We start from the raw sequence: 16750 nt of genomic DNA on the forward strand, positions 1-16750 counted from the left end.
GCTAAGCCAACATTATACCACATTACATGGGAGTGTACAAGAAACCAGGCATTCCACAAACACAAAACACCAAGTGCGGAGCAATGGGAGAGCTGGCTCACCAGCCGCGAGCTAGAGACTCAAAGAGCTCTAATAGCGCACGCGTGCGAGGCGGCCCGGCTCAGTGGAGCCCTGGACTAGGGGCCCATCCATGGCTGAAGAGGACTCAAGCTTCAAGAATGAAGACTTCGGCCTCGACCCGCTAAAACCTTTAAAGAGGCAATAAAGTTTTCCATTCCATTCCATTCACGGAGAACAAAAATGCACGGAACTGTAGCCATATAGAGTCAGACAGTACTCTCGCGTAGGCGTTGTGTACGGTAGTGCCAACTGCGAGATTGTTTGTCTGATTGATGTCGAATAGTAACACGCACTAAGTAAAACGGCACACTTTCGCATTCCGACTTACTGGATTCATCCGAGCACGGTTATCCATGCCTGCCTGCGTTTCCTTTTCATACCATTTTAGCCATTCACTTGGGAAACTGTAGACTAGAGCGCAGCGCGCCCGTTCCTGCGTTGAGCAGCGTCGACGTGACGGAGAGAACGAGGCAGAGCGAACGCGGAGGATGAGAGTATTGCGAGAGGTTCTCCACGGCGAGGCAACACGTTCATTCGAGGGCTATACTGCGCTTCCGAGATTTTGTATTCCCAGCTCTGTTTTGGTTTCGATAACAATGCTTTCAATTCTGGTTTACCTTTGGCTCCAAAGTTGTGCAGTGCGTCGTCTCTAGTGAAGCTTTAATATTTCATTTTTAAGCTTGCCGTATGAGTGGACGTAATAAACTCGCGGATCGTGAACATCCTCCACTACCGCAGAGAGCGTACCCCCCCCCCCCCCCCCCCCGCACACAAAACACGGAATAAATCGCAATCCACCAGTTGGCGACTCCTTCCGACGCGAGCTTTCCCGAACCCCGTGCTTTACAAGCGCATTTACCCCGATGCATACTCCCCACTTTGCAAAGCGTGCGAGGCCCGCGCTGACCTCGATCACATTATCTGGCAATGCCCCAAAGCCTCACCCGCCAACACCCTACCGCACTAACGCACGCATCGTAACTACGGCCGAGCAGCGGGAGACTTTGCTGCTCAGCTTGGACCCAGAGGAGCAGCCGTCCGGATGGCCGAAGACGCCGCGAGAAAGCAAGGACTGGCCGCCGCCTGAGGAAAGGGGGGAATGGGGGTTAGTCTCCCGACCCCCGCCACCCCTGAACCCCATCAAGGACATAATAAAGTTTTATCTCTCTCTCGATTAACGAGCAAGGCTGAATCAGCTCATGCAGACTGGAAAAATAATATGATCGGGGCTCTCTTTATTGCAATTCTTCTACAGTTTCTGAGCCGCTTTTCTCAGCTGCACACAATAGGAAGCGATGGTTCCATACAAAAAAAAAACTTTTTTCTTGTTTATATGGGGAATTGGACTGAAAAAATACTAGATCACACACCATTGATAAATAGACAAACTACAAGAAGAATCTTTTAGCAATGACATGCAACGCGTCAAGTGAAGGTGGCACGACTTGCGAACCGGGCCAGGCGCGTGCAGGGAAGTAAACACCCTTCACAAAACGATCTCAAATGCGCATTACACGGCTCGAGCCGCACCAAATGAAACGTTTGTGTGATGGTGAGAGTGAGCCACATACAACAAGTTCTGTGCTTTAAACCGAAAGTCTCGCGAGTGACTTTTGGAAAATTACGCATTGGAAGTAATCCAAATGTTCTTCTGAAAAAGATGGGTGCAGAAATTAACGGGTGGTTGCGCGGTAAGCGGATGCCACGGCTCAGGTTCTATGCTACACGTCCAAAATACGCTCACCCAGCATAACAAACGTCTTGCTAACAATGTTTTTATCTCAAGAAATGGCAAAATTATCTCTGCACAGAAAATGAAACACCTTACCGCACCAGCGAGATGGCGCGTGGAAAAGCGCGGTGGGGTGGTCGTAAGCAGCAGCACATGACCGGCGCAGCATCAACGTCTCTATGAAAACGGGATGCTTGGACGTAACGCCGTAGGCGTATCATAAGCCTCTGAGGTAAAGTGGAAGCGCAAATCGCTACGCCGCCTGGCGGGTGGTAAGACCCTTAGTTGCTCGGCCGCGAAACGGCTCGAGCGCTCGCTCTTTACCCAAGTATGTTTCTCTATGAGCACCCTGTCGTTCAGAATAAAATTATTTGCAACGATATATCGCGAAGCAGCTGCTCTCAATATTCGCATTAGGAACTACAGTAAGCGTCGGCGATTTTTTTTTTTTCAACATGTATAGTATGAATGGTGCTTTTATTTTGGCCATGAAAATACGGTTACGTTATAGAACGTCCGTTGTCAAAGGATTATTTACAGTTGAAGCAAACGGGGCGCGCTCTGACGGCACGCTAATGAATAAACGATGCTGACCAGTCGCATCGCACGCGTGCCGCTCAAGTTGGCTTGTCCGTTGAGCTTGGCCTCTGAGATGGAGCGACGCGCGCAGTTTGATCTCTGAGGCCGAGTACCTCAGCAGGCCATCGAGGTTGGACCGCAGCACGAACACCAGGCGTGAGGGCAGCGCACTGCGACGAACTGCTTGTCGCCCGACAAAGCTCGCTCACGTCACCGCACCAAGTCCTTCATGAAGTCGAGCGGGTGGCGCACGCTGTCGCCGCCGAGCGTTCGCTGTGCGCGCATGCGCGGGTTGCTGCTCGGCACGTGCACCGCGCAGGCTCGGACGACGGCCAGCGTCAGCAGGGCGCCGAGCGCGAGCCCCGCCGCGGCCACGTGCCAGCACTCCTGCACGGGAGCACTAGTGGGGCTCGGAAATGTGGGCGAAATTCGAAAGCGGGGCAATGACCGAGCCGAATCACGTGATGGGCTTCGCTTTAGGAGACAGGCAAACTGTAGGCGATGATGTTCTGAAAAATGCTATTGTCTACAGGGTACACGCGCACGGCACGTGCCCGGTGACCAAGTGGGGCAACAAAAAGCACTGCGCACTGTTCTTTCACACTTGACGCGAAAACTCAGAGGACACATTCGCACTAAGCATTGTCAATCTGTATTAAACGAAGGGTGGTCGGGCGACGCCGAAGCGTGTGTATGGCGTTGTGCGCAAGGCCATACGTAGAAACACTGGAAATATGTGATGTCACAAGCATAATATTGTCCGCGTATGACACGTCGCGCGTCACAAATGCACTGCGTACAGACACGCGCCGGAGAATTCCCGCCCACGGCATGCGAAGGCGGCCACTCACCAGGAGAGGTATACCCTGCCTGCCGAAGACGAGCTGGCGCAGTGTGGCCAGCGGCCCCTCGGCGTCGATGAGGCGGCAGCGCTGGAAGACGTCGCAGTAACCGCGCAGCTCGGCGCACGCGGCCCCGGGGCTCCAAGCGCTTGTGGCAGAGGTCGCGCATGCGCGTGAACCGGCACGCCTCCATGCACTCGCTGCCTTCCACTGCGAGTTCGTCCCAGAATTGAGCCACCGCTGGCATAGACATCGATGCAGTCCGAACAACTGGCCTGGCTTGTATTAAAATTTGGGGTAGGCGAATATTCAGTACTCACCTACGGGGCAGAAACCTGGAGGCTTACGAAACGGGTTCTACCTAAATTGAGGACGACGCAACGAGCTATGGAAAGAAGAATGATGGGTGTAACGTTAAGGGGATAAGGAGAGAGCAGATTGGGTGAGGGAACAAACGCGAGTTCATGACATCTTACTTGAAGTCAAGAAATAAATGGGCATGGGCAGGGCATGTAATGAGGAGGGAAGACAACCGATGGTCATCAAGGGTTAGGGACTGGATTCCAAGAGAAGGGAAGCGTAGCAGGGGGCGGCAGAAAGAGATTATGGGGTTTTACGTGCCAAAACCACTTTCTGATTATGAGGCACGCCGTAGTGGAGGACTCCGGAAATTCCGACCACCTGGGGATCTTTAACGTGCACATAAATCTAAGTACACGGGTGCTTTCGCATTTCGCCCCCATCGAAATGCGGCCGCCATGGCCGGGATTTGAACCCGCGACCTCGGACTCAGCAGCCCAACACCATAGCCATCCTGTGATGACCTTGCCACTACAATTACTCTCCAGCCACCGGCGCCCAGCGCCGTACCAGCCCCGTTTCGTTTAAAATTATTGCACTGGGTATATTACTCGGACATCGGTACCTCGCGTGAGTCTTATCTTCTTGTGCCCCACTAAATTTCCTCACGCGTTGACCATTGTAATCAACATACTTACTAATCAGCGCGAAAACAACGGAAGACGCAGAGGTAGAAGGACACAGACACTGGTGTCTTCCGTTGTTTTCGCGCCGAATAATAAGTATGCATTCTTTCCAACTCGCACATCTTTCTGTCTCACTGCATTACAATAAGATACGTGAATATAAACGTAGGAGTGCCGCCTTCTGTAGCACTTCCTTGCCGAAAACAATTTGTCAGTGGAATCGACTGCCTTCGACCATTGTAGCCGTTTATTGGCCTGACATGTCTTTCTCTTCGAGTATATGCAGGCAACGTATTAACACGAAATATGCTGTGATGGCTAGTGTTCTGTATGTTGATGTAACGGCTGACCTCCATCCCATTGAAATACGAGACAATGTTTTCATGGTTCTTTTTCGGGGTTTGTATGCATGGGAGTGAGAACTTCCGTCTCATGTACTGGAGTACGTTTTCATCGGATATTTTTGTTTCCTTTTTTTTTATGAGAGGTTGCCAAGGCCACCTTGGTTTTTGTTGCCGCATTCCCGACGTTGTCTCTTCGCGCTTCTCTCCGTTACCTTCCTTTCTTCTTAGTTCTTTATTGCATTCTACATTTTTGGCGTGTCGCATATTTTACTGGTATGAGTTGCGCTTTCGAAGACAAGGACACAGTAAGGCACACAGGTAAACAAACGGAAGCGCTCTAGCAACTGATATATATTGAAAATTCCGAGTCTTCGTATGATATAGATACATCGTCGAACAGCCACTTTGGGATCATCCTAACGCGCTGACGATTTCACCACAGTGTCAGTACACATAGCACCGAATATTGTGCTATGAGATAAATTTTCTTCCTGAATGGGTCAGTGAGATAAAAAGCGCCACGTGGCTGTTCGGTGATGTGCACAAGTGAACGCTCGTTAAAAGGAACTCGGTTAAGCCGAATTCTCGGAACGTTTGTATCGTTTTCCATAGACTCAGTGCAAAAGAAAAAAGAAGCCGCTTAAGACGAACCGCCTTAGACGTGCTCTTCGGTTAAGACGAACATTCGGAGTGACCGCCACCGATCCTGCAGGTGCCTCGATGCGCCGCGCCCGGGGACGCGCGCGCACCCTGCCGGAGGCGCACATCACCCGTGGACAGAGGCGAAAACAGGAGGGGGAAGTGAAAGGAGGCGGTGGCGTTTCACTTCGTGAACGCTGGTGACGCGTAAGACTATCGGTGCTGTGGCGCACAGGAAGCGATTCGCCCTCAGTGCGCCTGAACAGGCCGCATCGCAGATCGTATTCAAGACAGGGCTCGCACGGCCGCTCCATACGCAGCAGCCGCTGAAGTAGAACGCCTCTTTCATGTCCGTGCGCACAAGCAAACATAAACACATCACACTCGATGACCGCGAATACTCGCTGTGAAAATGCTGGCCTAAGGAATAGCGGCAGCAGCAGCGAGCGAAGTGACCTTCGCGCTGTCTGTCGTTTAAACGCAAACTGAGCGACGAGAACACACCGCAAGCAAAGCTACGAGCCATCGGTCCACCTAGATGTGCCTCCAAAGTGGTTTGCTTTCAAGATGCAGCCACCGCGACCGCACGCGGCGAAAATTCACCACGTCCGGTGCCGTATGTGCGCGACCGCTTGCCCTATTTCCTCCTTTGCGAGATTGAGCCGCCATCGTCGGCTCACCGTGGCACGCGATCGTTCGCAAGTACGGCACGCGAGCACGATGTTATAACGAGACATGTAGCAACTGCCAGAAGAGTTCCACCCTGCGTGCCTCCGCCTACCTTCCTCCTCCGCGACGCTTCGCCTCGTTTCTCCTTCCCCACTTCCCTCAACGTGACCTAGTTTCCTCTAGGCTGCGTCGCTTTGCCGCGCGCTCAGCGCGCTCCTTCGTACTTACCCAAGCTCGGAGCCTGCAACGATGCCCTGTGAGGCGGCAGATGACTGCTTGAACTCCCTAGTGAACTTTTTCTAGCAGCGCGGAGGCACAGAAGGATTTTAATGTCATTAGGTGAGATGGCACCGCTTGTGGCTGCTCGCCGATTTGCACAGAATCGCCAAACATCCATTACGGGATGGATGAAACCAAGCAAGGGTACCACTTGAAACTAGTTTTCTATTACGTTCAGCTAAGTAAATGTCTTTGTCATTTTTTCCCGTTGTAAGTCTGCTTCATTTACTGTTCTCAAGTAAGATATTTGGATGCACCTAGTCATGTTGCTAATTATTCTTCTGATAAGGGGAACAAATTTTCATGGACCCTTCGAGTTCGTCTTAAAGGTCGTCGAAGTGGCAGCAGGTGTCGGAGCCGGCGGAGTCGAGTTGTCGTCTCCGGGAGCCGTGAAGGAAGGCTCGACGTACCGTCCACTGCGAAGCTCCGTGACGAAGTACAGGGAACGTCCACCTCCACCAGATATGTTACGTCGGAAGACACCGACGAAAAGCTATCTACAAGTATATTTACAAGGCAATACGGCGCAGTTGGCCAAGAGGTAACAGCCCGCGCTATCTTCCAATCGTTGTCGTCGTCTTCTTACCGCTCGGCTCTTCGTCATTGGAAATACTATCCCGTAGCAATACGATTACCTTTTAGGTAAAACATTTGCGTTGATGTTGAGGCTTGAGTTTGGATATATTATTATTCATTGTTTTATAGAGCATGTTGTTTACTAATATTTATTTCAGTTTATTGTCATCCTTCCAAATGCGAAGCATTCCTTGGCGAACATTTGCCACTTTGAGAGTATCTATCTAGCCGCCTACGTGTTGGTGCTCTCATAGTCGTTTCGTTAACTTGGTATGTACCAAAATTGGCATAGTATGACAAAAGCGTAGGATGAACATAAATAATCGCTCATGACATCAATGTCACGACATGCGTGTCATGTAGGTCACGAAACAGCCGCCTACGTCTTGGTGCTCTCACTGTCGTTTCGTTAACTTGGTAGGTTCCCCCCCACACCGCTTCGCACAATATAGATTCCAACAGGTCGTGGGATCTGCCGGTTTCATTGAGTGTTCTTTTTTCTCTATTTAGTATAGCTATATTTAGTCAATGTGTTTTTTTTTTCTCACAACCGTCGTGAAGTCATGCACACTCATTGATTTCTTTTACCATTGACATATTTGACTCTTAATTGGGTGACCTTTGATACAATTATTATTATCATTATTTATTTCCGCGTATTTCCTGCTTTCTGGGAAAACTATGCCCGCAGGATTGACACGGCCTGCTTACCTGACAGAGTTCTTTTCTTTTATCACCTCAGTTTCTGAGAACCTGCAGCACACACCCCCCATCCGACTCACTATCATGACTAATCACTGCTTTTGAACACTTTCATTTTCCTAGACCTCACCTTACTTTTTTGAAGCCACTTATACTCCTTGCCCCCCTCCCCCAAGAAGCTAGCCTGGATATACTCCTGTCTTAGGCAAGGTAGGCTATGTAGATAAACGCTGCCAAAGAAATCAGTCGTTGTCGTCGCGAAGAAGAGTCCCCACGTCACCCAACGATGTGCTGTAGTGGCCAATTGATCCTGAAACATGGCTGAACACTGCACTGGGATTAAAGACTGAGGACAGGTCGTGATGAACTGCAGACGCAACTGCGCTTCTTATAGGTCTCAGTTTATCGCGTTGTTTCCCGTGTCTTGCGTCGTGTTCCACCACAGAGGAAACGCTGACCCTTGTTTGGATACCTGCCTCTCGAGAGCTGTGAAGGCAACCTTGACGCTCTGCTCCGGGACACCGTGGTACGCCGAGCGCTTCCACCGGGTTGCTCGGTCGTGCACATCCACAGGCTGGTACGAGAGCGGCTCGTAGTGGCGGACGAAGGCGTTCAACGTGCGGCCTACCAAACAGGACACTTGCAAAAACCACATCTTCTTGCACAACAGATCACGGCAGTTATACCTATGTGCAACACGAGGCCCACTACGTTCAATTTATATTTGCCGACAAGCTCGAATCTTTCGAATCTTTTAAAATAATTTTGAGTCCACGAACGAACGGCGCTTAAAGCTTGCTAAGAGCGTTATGAACATCGCTGCTTTGCCGAGAGCCTGCATTTCCGTTCGGTTTTGTCGCGTGGTGATGTGACGCGCTGCTTCGGCCAGGCAAGACCGCTGTTTGGTTCTTGGCCAATGTTTACCAAAATTTGTAGAAGTAATACCGAATTTACGATTGTTCTATGTTTACGGTTTTCTGTCGAAATCGGCTTGTAAATACTCTTTATGCCGACCAAACCACTGTTTAACGAAACATATCTTGTGTACACACCGTGATCAAATCACATGTGAAGCCAAGGAAGCTTTTCACATGAGCAAAAATAGAGCGCAGCGAGCGCTGTGGGCCAGCGCAGACGCCACTGTGCGTGTTGACCGCGCATGCGTACTGGCTGAGCTATAACTTTCTAATTGCAACCTTTGCATAAGTCAGCCGTCTATTCCCCTCACGGAGAAAGTACTGCTGTTTTTAAACAGACTAGAATAATTTGTTCCACGTTGTTATTACACTTGTACGGTTTCCTCGAGCCACGTGGTAAACTTTGAGGTGGTGATACGCCTTTGATCTGCATGTCGGTCGATAGCCTTTCATGGAAGGGATGCTAGTCTGTTTCCTAACTGTTTTTCAATCTGGCTTTTCCGATAACATATGTATGTAAGTTCACGTGTTTTCAGTAAAACGTCAGTTCGGAGTCAGCGGTCGTCCGTGTGGTTTTTTCTGTCCGTGCGTTTTCCATTCAGGGCGCTGCTTTTCGCCGTGACCGAACACGGGTCTGAGTGCGATGCGATGCGGATTACGTCAAGTCTAGCGATAGCACGTCATGCAGACGCATTGGTTCTACCTGCAAAAGCACAGTGTCACGATTCCACAGTGGTCTTCCTTGCATTAGTATTTCCGGCATCGCTTTGCCGCTTTGGCATTCGTGGAGTGCACCTTGGGTGCTTCGTTTTATACCGTCCCTCAAAGTTATTCTCGTTCTTTATGTGCCCGAAAACTGCCACGCGGATTACATTGCTGGCGTTTGGTAATATACGCCCTTCAATTTTCTTTTCCTAGGTGTCGTCTTGTGGTCTAACAGTTTCCTCTAAATGATTATTCTAATTACGTTGCATTGCACACACCTGCTGCTCTGAGCAAGTAATCGTCACAGAACATTTCTCTAAAACTTGCGTTACTTGAAGGATATTAATGCACCGGAAATTGCCCGTGGGATACGACGAAAACACCGCTGTGGGTGATAGAATAATATGGGAACACGCTTCAGAGAGGGAAGCACGCAGCACTTACCAGAACACAAGTGGAGATTCATGCTGGTCAGAACAAGCAGCGTGGCGTAAGGAATGCCGAGTTTAAACATTAATAAGAATATTTCGATGGGAAGAACCTTTTCTACCGAGAGGCGCTTCTTCTCCTTTTTCTTCTTCATCTCGGCAGCTGATACGAGCTTCGCGAGAATTAACCACGAACTAGCTGAAAACCACGAAAGTTTCATGTTGTGTCGTGTTGCAATATGGTGTGTGTTTCACCGTATCGGCCAACTCTGGCTGGAAAGAACAGTGCAGTCTCTTCTCGGGTTTATTTCGTCATGGGGTGCGAACCAATCTGCGTCACGTCACTTCATCGTAGCCCAACCATTGCATGCCACAATGACATTGTATTTTATGAGAAGGAATCATGCAAAGTATGGTATGGTATGAAGAACTTTATTTGGGTCCTGAGGGATCAGTCTGGGACTGATGCGAGCCGCTCCCACGTCGGTACACAGAGGCCGAGCTCCTCTGCCATCACACGGGCCCTCTGGACAGCCCTGAGTTGGTCCGCCAGCACTTCACTGTGCAGCATCCGCTGCCACCACTGTTCACCTCGAGAACCATCACCGGCCAACGCCAAGCAGCGCCACAGCATGTGTTGTAAATCGAGCAAACCCCCACACTTACTACAATAGACTGAAACCCCGCAGTCCGGATTAATTTTATTCATGATGACCGGGTTAGTGTACGTTCGTGTCTGCAGAAGCCTTAATGTAACCGCCTGCGGCCTATTTAATTTAGGATGTGGCAGCGGGAATGCCCTGCGCCCTAAGTAATAGTGCTTGGTGATTTCGTTGTAGGTTAACAGTTGGTCCCTGTACTCAGGAGCGGGAGATCCAGCCCCTTCAGGGAGTACACGGCACATTAATCCTCGTGCCTCCCTGTGCGCCACCTCGTTGAGGTTACGCGGGGCTCCCTCCATTGTCCCCATGTGCGCCGGGAACCAAGTAACTGTATGCGAAGTGATATCCCTACCCTGTAGCAGTCTGTTAGCCGGTTTCACAACAAGTCCCCTCGAGAAGGCTGTAATCGCAGATCGCGAGTCGCTAAACGCCAAAACTCTTCTTGAATCAATTAGTGCTAGAGCAATAGCCACCTGTTCAGCAACCCCCGGATCTTTGGTATAAATGGAAGCAGCATTTCTAACGCTCCCTTTGCCATCTACCACCACCACCGAATAAGCATTTTTACCATTAATCCATGCGGCGTCAACAAACGCATACTGTTCCTCCTTATCCTTTGCCTCTCGCAACAAAGCCCTAGCTCTCGCGAACCGCCTCCCTACATTGTGCACGGGGTGCACATTCCGCGGAAACGGACGAACCATGATATTCGCCCTAAGGTTCACGTTCAACTCGGGTAGGGGCGCCCTATCGTGTGACACAGCCACCGATTCTTCAATTGACTCCAAAATATACCTACCGGCTGGTGTACCTAGCAACCACTCCCTCTGTGCGGTACGTTGAGCCTCAGCAATTTCATCTAAAGTGTTATGCAAACCCAGTCGTAACAACATATCGTTTGACGTAGTCATAGGCAGACCAAGCGCAGCCTTGATGGCTTTTCTGATTAATGCTTCCAATTTATTTTTCTCCCCCCATTCCAATTTAGCATAGCTGCCACATACGAGAAATGGTACATAATAAATGCGTGAACTATGCGCGTCGCACCTTCTTCTCCTAAACCCCTATGCCTACTAGAGATCCTTCTTATAAGTCTTATGGCCTCCTCCGTTTTCTTGGTAATACGCTGAATGGTTCTAATGTTCGATCCCTTTGCTTCAAGTACAAAACCCAGGACCCTCATTGCTTCAACTTTGGGTATCACCGACCCTTCCCTAGTATGAATTCTAATGCAAGGCTCAACTTCCGGTACCCAACCCCTCGGCCTACGACCTAGCTTCTTAGATTTGAAGATCAACAACTCCGACTTTTTAGTGGAGTACTTGAGCCCCATGAGACCCAGATACTCCTCCGTAAGCGTTACCACCTGCTGCAGCCTAGCCTCAAGCTCTCCATCACTACCACCGACACTCGATATAGTAATGTCATCCGCGTAGATATAATAGCCAATATCCTGGACAGTGTTGAGTCTATTAACCAACTTCGACATCGCCAGATTGAATAACATAGGCGAGAGTACGGATCCCTGCGGAGTACCACAGCAACCCAATTTAACGACTTCCGACTTTATCTCCCCAAACCTGAGACATGTCCTTCTATCCGTAAGGAAAGCCTTGACAAAATGGAAAAGCCGCTGCCCCATATTCAAGTCCGATAGCACCCGTAGAATGAAAGAATGTCGGATTTTATCGAAAGCTTTTTCCACATCAAGTCCAATTAGTGCCTTAGTATCCCTTGTTCGCCGGTCAAGGATCTGATGCTTAATCCTGCTCATAGCATCCTGAGTCAAGAGGCCGGGCCAAAATCCTATCATCGAGTGCGGAAAGACCCCATTGCCCTTCACATAACGCGTTAGCCTATTTAAAATGGCATGCTCAGCGACTTTCCCCAAACACGACGTCAGGGAAACGGGTCTGAGATTTTCAAGCCCTATGGCCCTCCCCGGTTTGGATATCAGAACAGTATTTGCAAGTTTCCACTCTTCCGGGAAAGAGCCTTCCTTCCATAGGCAATTGATCTGACGCGTAAGGAACTCAATTGACCCATCGTCTATATTCCGTAGCATTTTATTCGTAATGCCATCCGGCCCTGATGCCGATCGACCATTAAGATTCTGCAGCGCCATCCTTATATCACTTTCAGTAAATTCCGCGTCCATAGCTGCATTTTCGTCTCCACTATATTCCAAAACCACATCAGGTGTATCGTGCCAGGTCTCCAACGGAAGGTATCTCTCAGCCAAATCCTCCAGCAACTCCTGCTCCGTGGAGTCCCGACACGCCTGATGGACCAGCTTACCTATCACAGTCCTCTGATTAGACTTAGTGTTTGTCTCATCTAGTAAATGTCTGAGCAAACTCCAGGCGCCTCCCCTCTTAATGCGACCATCAATAGAATTGCACACTTCATCCCATTTCTGCTTGCACACTACCCGACAATGGTCTTCAATTTCCTGATTAACCACTGCTATACGCTTTCTAAGCCTTCTATTCAATCTCTGACCCTTCCATCTCGCTAACATCGACTGCTTTGCTTCCAGCAAATGTGCCAGGCGACTATCCATGTGTTCCGTGTCAATATCGGTCTGAACCTCTTTAGTGGACGCCTCAACGTCACTTTTAAGCTGACTGGTCCACTGTTCCAAGGTCAACTCATTTCCCTCATCTTCCATTCTCTGCGCTCTTCGTTTCCTGAATGCATCCCAGTCAACCATCCTGAATGTGCGCTCCTTTTTATTAGCCACTACCAAAGTAATCATAGGTATGTAATGATCGCTACCAAAATTTATATTAGAATTGGACCAGGTCGAATCCACCAACCCCCGAACAAAAGTGAGATCAGGTGTCGAATCTCCCACCAGATGTGGCATGTCGACATGCCACATCTGGTGGGATACGAGGGGTCTGTAATCAGAGTTAAAATCAAGTCTAGTGCCTGCTGCCATAGTCTCTCCCTCTTAATAGTGCTATAAACATACTTCCACACATGATATGGTGCATTGAAGTCCCCTCCAATAAGCAACGGTGCATTCTTAGCCAGATTGGTTGCCTTGGTCAAGAGAGATTTGAAACTCTGCTTCGTGTCCCGGGGGCTACTGTACAGGTTAAGCAGTTAAACGCTCCTTTGACATGACCTTTGCCGACTTAAGATTACTTCCACCATAATACATTCAATCTTGCAATCTGCCATGTAAAGATCATGTCTAATATACGCCAACCTCCTATTAATGAGAGTAGCGAGTCCTCTGCCCTGTTCATTATCCTTAACTTCCGCTTTGAAATTCATTAAGGTCACGTTGAACGTCAGTGTTTCCTGTAACATGATAACTTGAGGCTTGACACCATGCGTTCTAAAAAACTGCTGCAGAGACGCCTTCTTATGATTGAACCCCCTACAATTCCACTGCCAAATACTAAATGAACTGTTTAATAGAGCCATCTTGACCACGGAAATTTGGTGAACTAGTTTTGAGCTCAAGTTTACTCGGCGACTTACCCTGCTGGGATAGCGGCCGAGTGCACTCCCGCCCCATAACAGGGACCACTGTCTCGCTTAGATATATTTCAATTTTGCCTAATCTCTGATCCGTGATATTTTCCCGTTCTTCTATCCGCTCCAGTCTACTAATGATCTGATTTACACTTTCTTGCAATGTCGCCATCATTGCTTTAAGCTCGGAACCGACTTTGCCCTGAATCCGTACGGTCGAGGATAAGGCCCTCTTTTTCGGAGCAGGCGTCTCTTCGTCCGCCATGTTCTGTTCTGCGACCTCCACAGACCTTGGTACCTTAACCGAGTCGTCATGTTTCCTAGCCTGTCTTAAGCTGTCGCTGTTACCGGAAGGTAAGCCGTTCCTAAGTTCAGCTATCTCTTTGATAAGCCCGTCAATGGCTGCTTTTAAGCTACGATTCTCTCTCTCCAATTGCGCAATCCTATCCCTATCCTTATTACCATCCACATGCTCCTGGCGCTGCTCGCGCGCTCGGCCGGCGCTGATGCCACCGTTGACCTTGTCTGCCCAGGTGGTCTGGCTCCCAGCTGCGCCGCCGCCGCCACCAGCTGCAGGAAAGCGCACCCGCGCCTCCATAGAAACGGATCGGCTCCTGGTCGTAGGAGTCCCAGAAGATGGCCGCTGCCTCGACCTGGAGCGGCTCCTAGAGCGCGAGCGTCCCTTAGAGCGTTGGCGGGCGCTCACCAGCTGCACCATCTCGGCTGCCTCCTGTTCCGCCGTTAGCTCCGCCCTGGCTCTCTCCTGTCGTCGAACACGCACGACGTAGGGAAGCTGGTATCGTTGTCTGCATTGTTTATCCGCGGTCAGGTGTCGTCCGCCACAAAGCTTGCAACAAGGCACACAGTTGTGATACTCTTCAGGGTTCCGAGCCCCGCATCCTCGGCATTCAAAACAATCGGGCGCTGGGCAGACATCCGCCCGATGACCAAGCTTGCCACACACATAACATACATCCAACTGCTTTCGATACAGGAAGCACCGTACCAGAGTTGGCCCATATCTGACGAAATTGGGCACTTTTAACCCGTCGAAAACAATGATGAATGATCCTGTGTTTTTGATTCGTTTGACCGCCATAGCCAGCGGATTGCGATCGTTAACAATGTTCCGCTCAAGTGTCGCGGGGCCATCCATAATGTCTACATTGCGAATGACCTCCTTACACGTAGTGTGTGGGGCCGTCTCGTACGCACTGACTTCAAAATCCTTGTCTGCCACTCTGATTGACCTGAGTCTCACATGTCGTTCAGCGTTGCTCCTTTCTGGCGTACTATCCACCAAGATATTTTGCATAAAGTTCGGGCAAATAACATCTTACCGAATCTGTTCAATACCGAGGCCTGCCGCCTCTACGATTGCCTTGCCCACCGCTGTAGAGCTAACTTTCTCCAAATTCAGTCCACCCCGTGGGCGAATGACTATTTTGATGTGTTCTTGTGGCATCGGTGGCATGCGCGACGCCTTCACAATGCGATTCTTGATTGCCGAGCCTCCGCGCCGTTCACCTGCGCTCCGTCGTTCAGGCATCTCACTTGGCGAACCACCATCACCCAATCCATGCCTTGTCGTAGTTCTAGATTTTCGGCTGGACATTGTCCGCCATCCCAGGTCTTCAGTAAAGTCCTCCACCGGGAGCACTTCCCCTTCAACGTGCATTGCTGCCATGCCACGCTAGGTCTACCAGACGCTAGCTCTCGGCCAGCGTGGCGTGAGCACAAAAGTTCCAATGAAGTCCGAAAAAGGGGTGGCCCACCTGAAAATCAGGTATGCGCTGAATCTTCTCTTCTTCACGGATTTGATGATATCAAATCTGCACTACTAGGTGACCAAAAAAGGCTCGGAAGCTTCGAAAAAGACGGACCCCTAAAGGCCCACAAGCCTCCTTCGAACTTAGTCGTGGTCTTTCATCATGCAATGTGTTCAATTCTGTAAATATTTTAGTAGTTTCAAAGCGAAGATTTCTTTGCCTTACTCTCCCGGGTTTGGCGTAGCTGCTGCTGCTGTCGTCTTCTGCTGGGACGATTGGTGTCTCGGCGGACATATTTGTGGATATATATGCGCAAGATATATAAGCAAGCACGAGCAAACGAGCTTGTATGACCCATGCATGCTGACCGACAAATAGTTCGAATAAGCGCACATCTGTTCCGTATGGTAAAAATATTCAGTTTCGCATGTAATGCGAAGCAGTGACGCTATTTAACTGGCGAAATATAATGCGTAGTAAAACTTGGACTGTTTCGTGCGGTGTTGGAGCGAACATTCGCAGATGCGAACGAACTATCTCCTTTCGAGAAGTGAAAGAACTAGGAGCCGTATTCGTTCGTGTAAGTTGTGTTGTAATTATAAACATACGGAAAACCGCCTGCTTCTTGTTCAATCCCCCACAGCGGGTGTTAGGAAACAAGACCGGTTGCGCCTGCCGGTGGTGAAGAAGTAGTGCTCGGCTTTTCTGCCTCCTTTAACCCGTCCGGGCTGGGCCACTGATGCGAAGCCAACTGTTTGACGAAGCAGACGCCCTTCGTCATTGACGTTGCGTGTACAAGAATAAAACTTAATTTAGGACCGCTTCTGCAAATGAGAAGGCGACGTTAACACGAAGAAGGCGCAGACGTCAGCCGTTGTTGAGACGCAGACATTGAGCAGGCATTGGTCAATATGGCAGACGTTGACGCGGCCTTGCTTCAGCATGAGCAGTATCACAACGCCCATGCCATGGCAACGGACGCGGCCCCACCTGGCCCCTTGATCTATACGTGCCTCCGGCAGCACTTTTGGTTGGCGTAAAACGTTAAAAAAATTCAATTCTGGGCATTTGCGTGCTAAAACCACGATATAATTAAGAGACACACTGTAGTGGGAGACTCCGGATTATTTTTGACCACCTCAGTTTCCTTAACGTGACCCCCATGCGCGGTACACGGGCGTTTTTAGCATTCCACCCACATCGAAATGCGGCCACTGCGGCCTGGATTTGATCCCACGCCCTCGTGGTGTAAAACATCGTAGAGGGGCATTGATTGAACGACGAAATGCGACAGTTTCGGTTCATTCGCTTC

The 16750-nt window shown here is 49.8% G+C and overlaps 2 protein-coding genes across 5 annotated transcripts in view; one reads left to right on the plus strand and one right to left on the minus strand.

The window, feature by feature from the left end:
* The window catches only part of LOC135906094 (adenosine deaminase-like), a 102902-nt gene that overhangs the window by 56482 nt on the left and 29670 nt on the right, over nucleotides 1-16750 (plus strand). The gene's annotated exons all lie outside the window — the stretch shown is intronic.
* Nucleotides 2375-9658, minus strand: LOC139049457 (uncharacterized). 2 transcript variants are annotated; one of them, XM_070524912.1, is made up of 4 exons: nucleotides 9535-9658; nucleotides 7945-8092; nucleotides 3283-3483; nucleotides 2375-2818 (listed from the first exon to the last, which is right to left on the minus strand). In XM_070524912.1, the coding sequence occupies exons 1-4, from the start codon at nucleotides 9602-9604 to the stop codon at nucleotides 2770-2772; spliced, it is 468 nt and encodes a 155-aa protein (XP_070381013.1). In that variant the 5' UTR covers nucleotides 9605-9658; the 3' UTR covers nucleotides 2375-2769. The 2 variants fall into 2 exon arrangements, with proteins under 2 accessions (XP_070381013.1, XP_070381012.1); XM_070524911.1 differs by having other exon boundaries at nucleotides 2375-2831.

The sequence above is a fragment of the Dermacentor albipictus genome, chromosome 9 (genome assembly GCF_038994185.2).
Source record: "Dermacentor albipictus isolate Rhodes 1998 colony chromosome 9, USDA_Dalb.pri_finalv2, whole genome shotgun sequence".
In the NCBI taxonomy this organism is placed as follows: Eukaryota; Metazoa; Arthropoda; class Arachnida; order Ixodida; family Ixodidae; genus Dermacentor; species Dermacentor albipictus.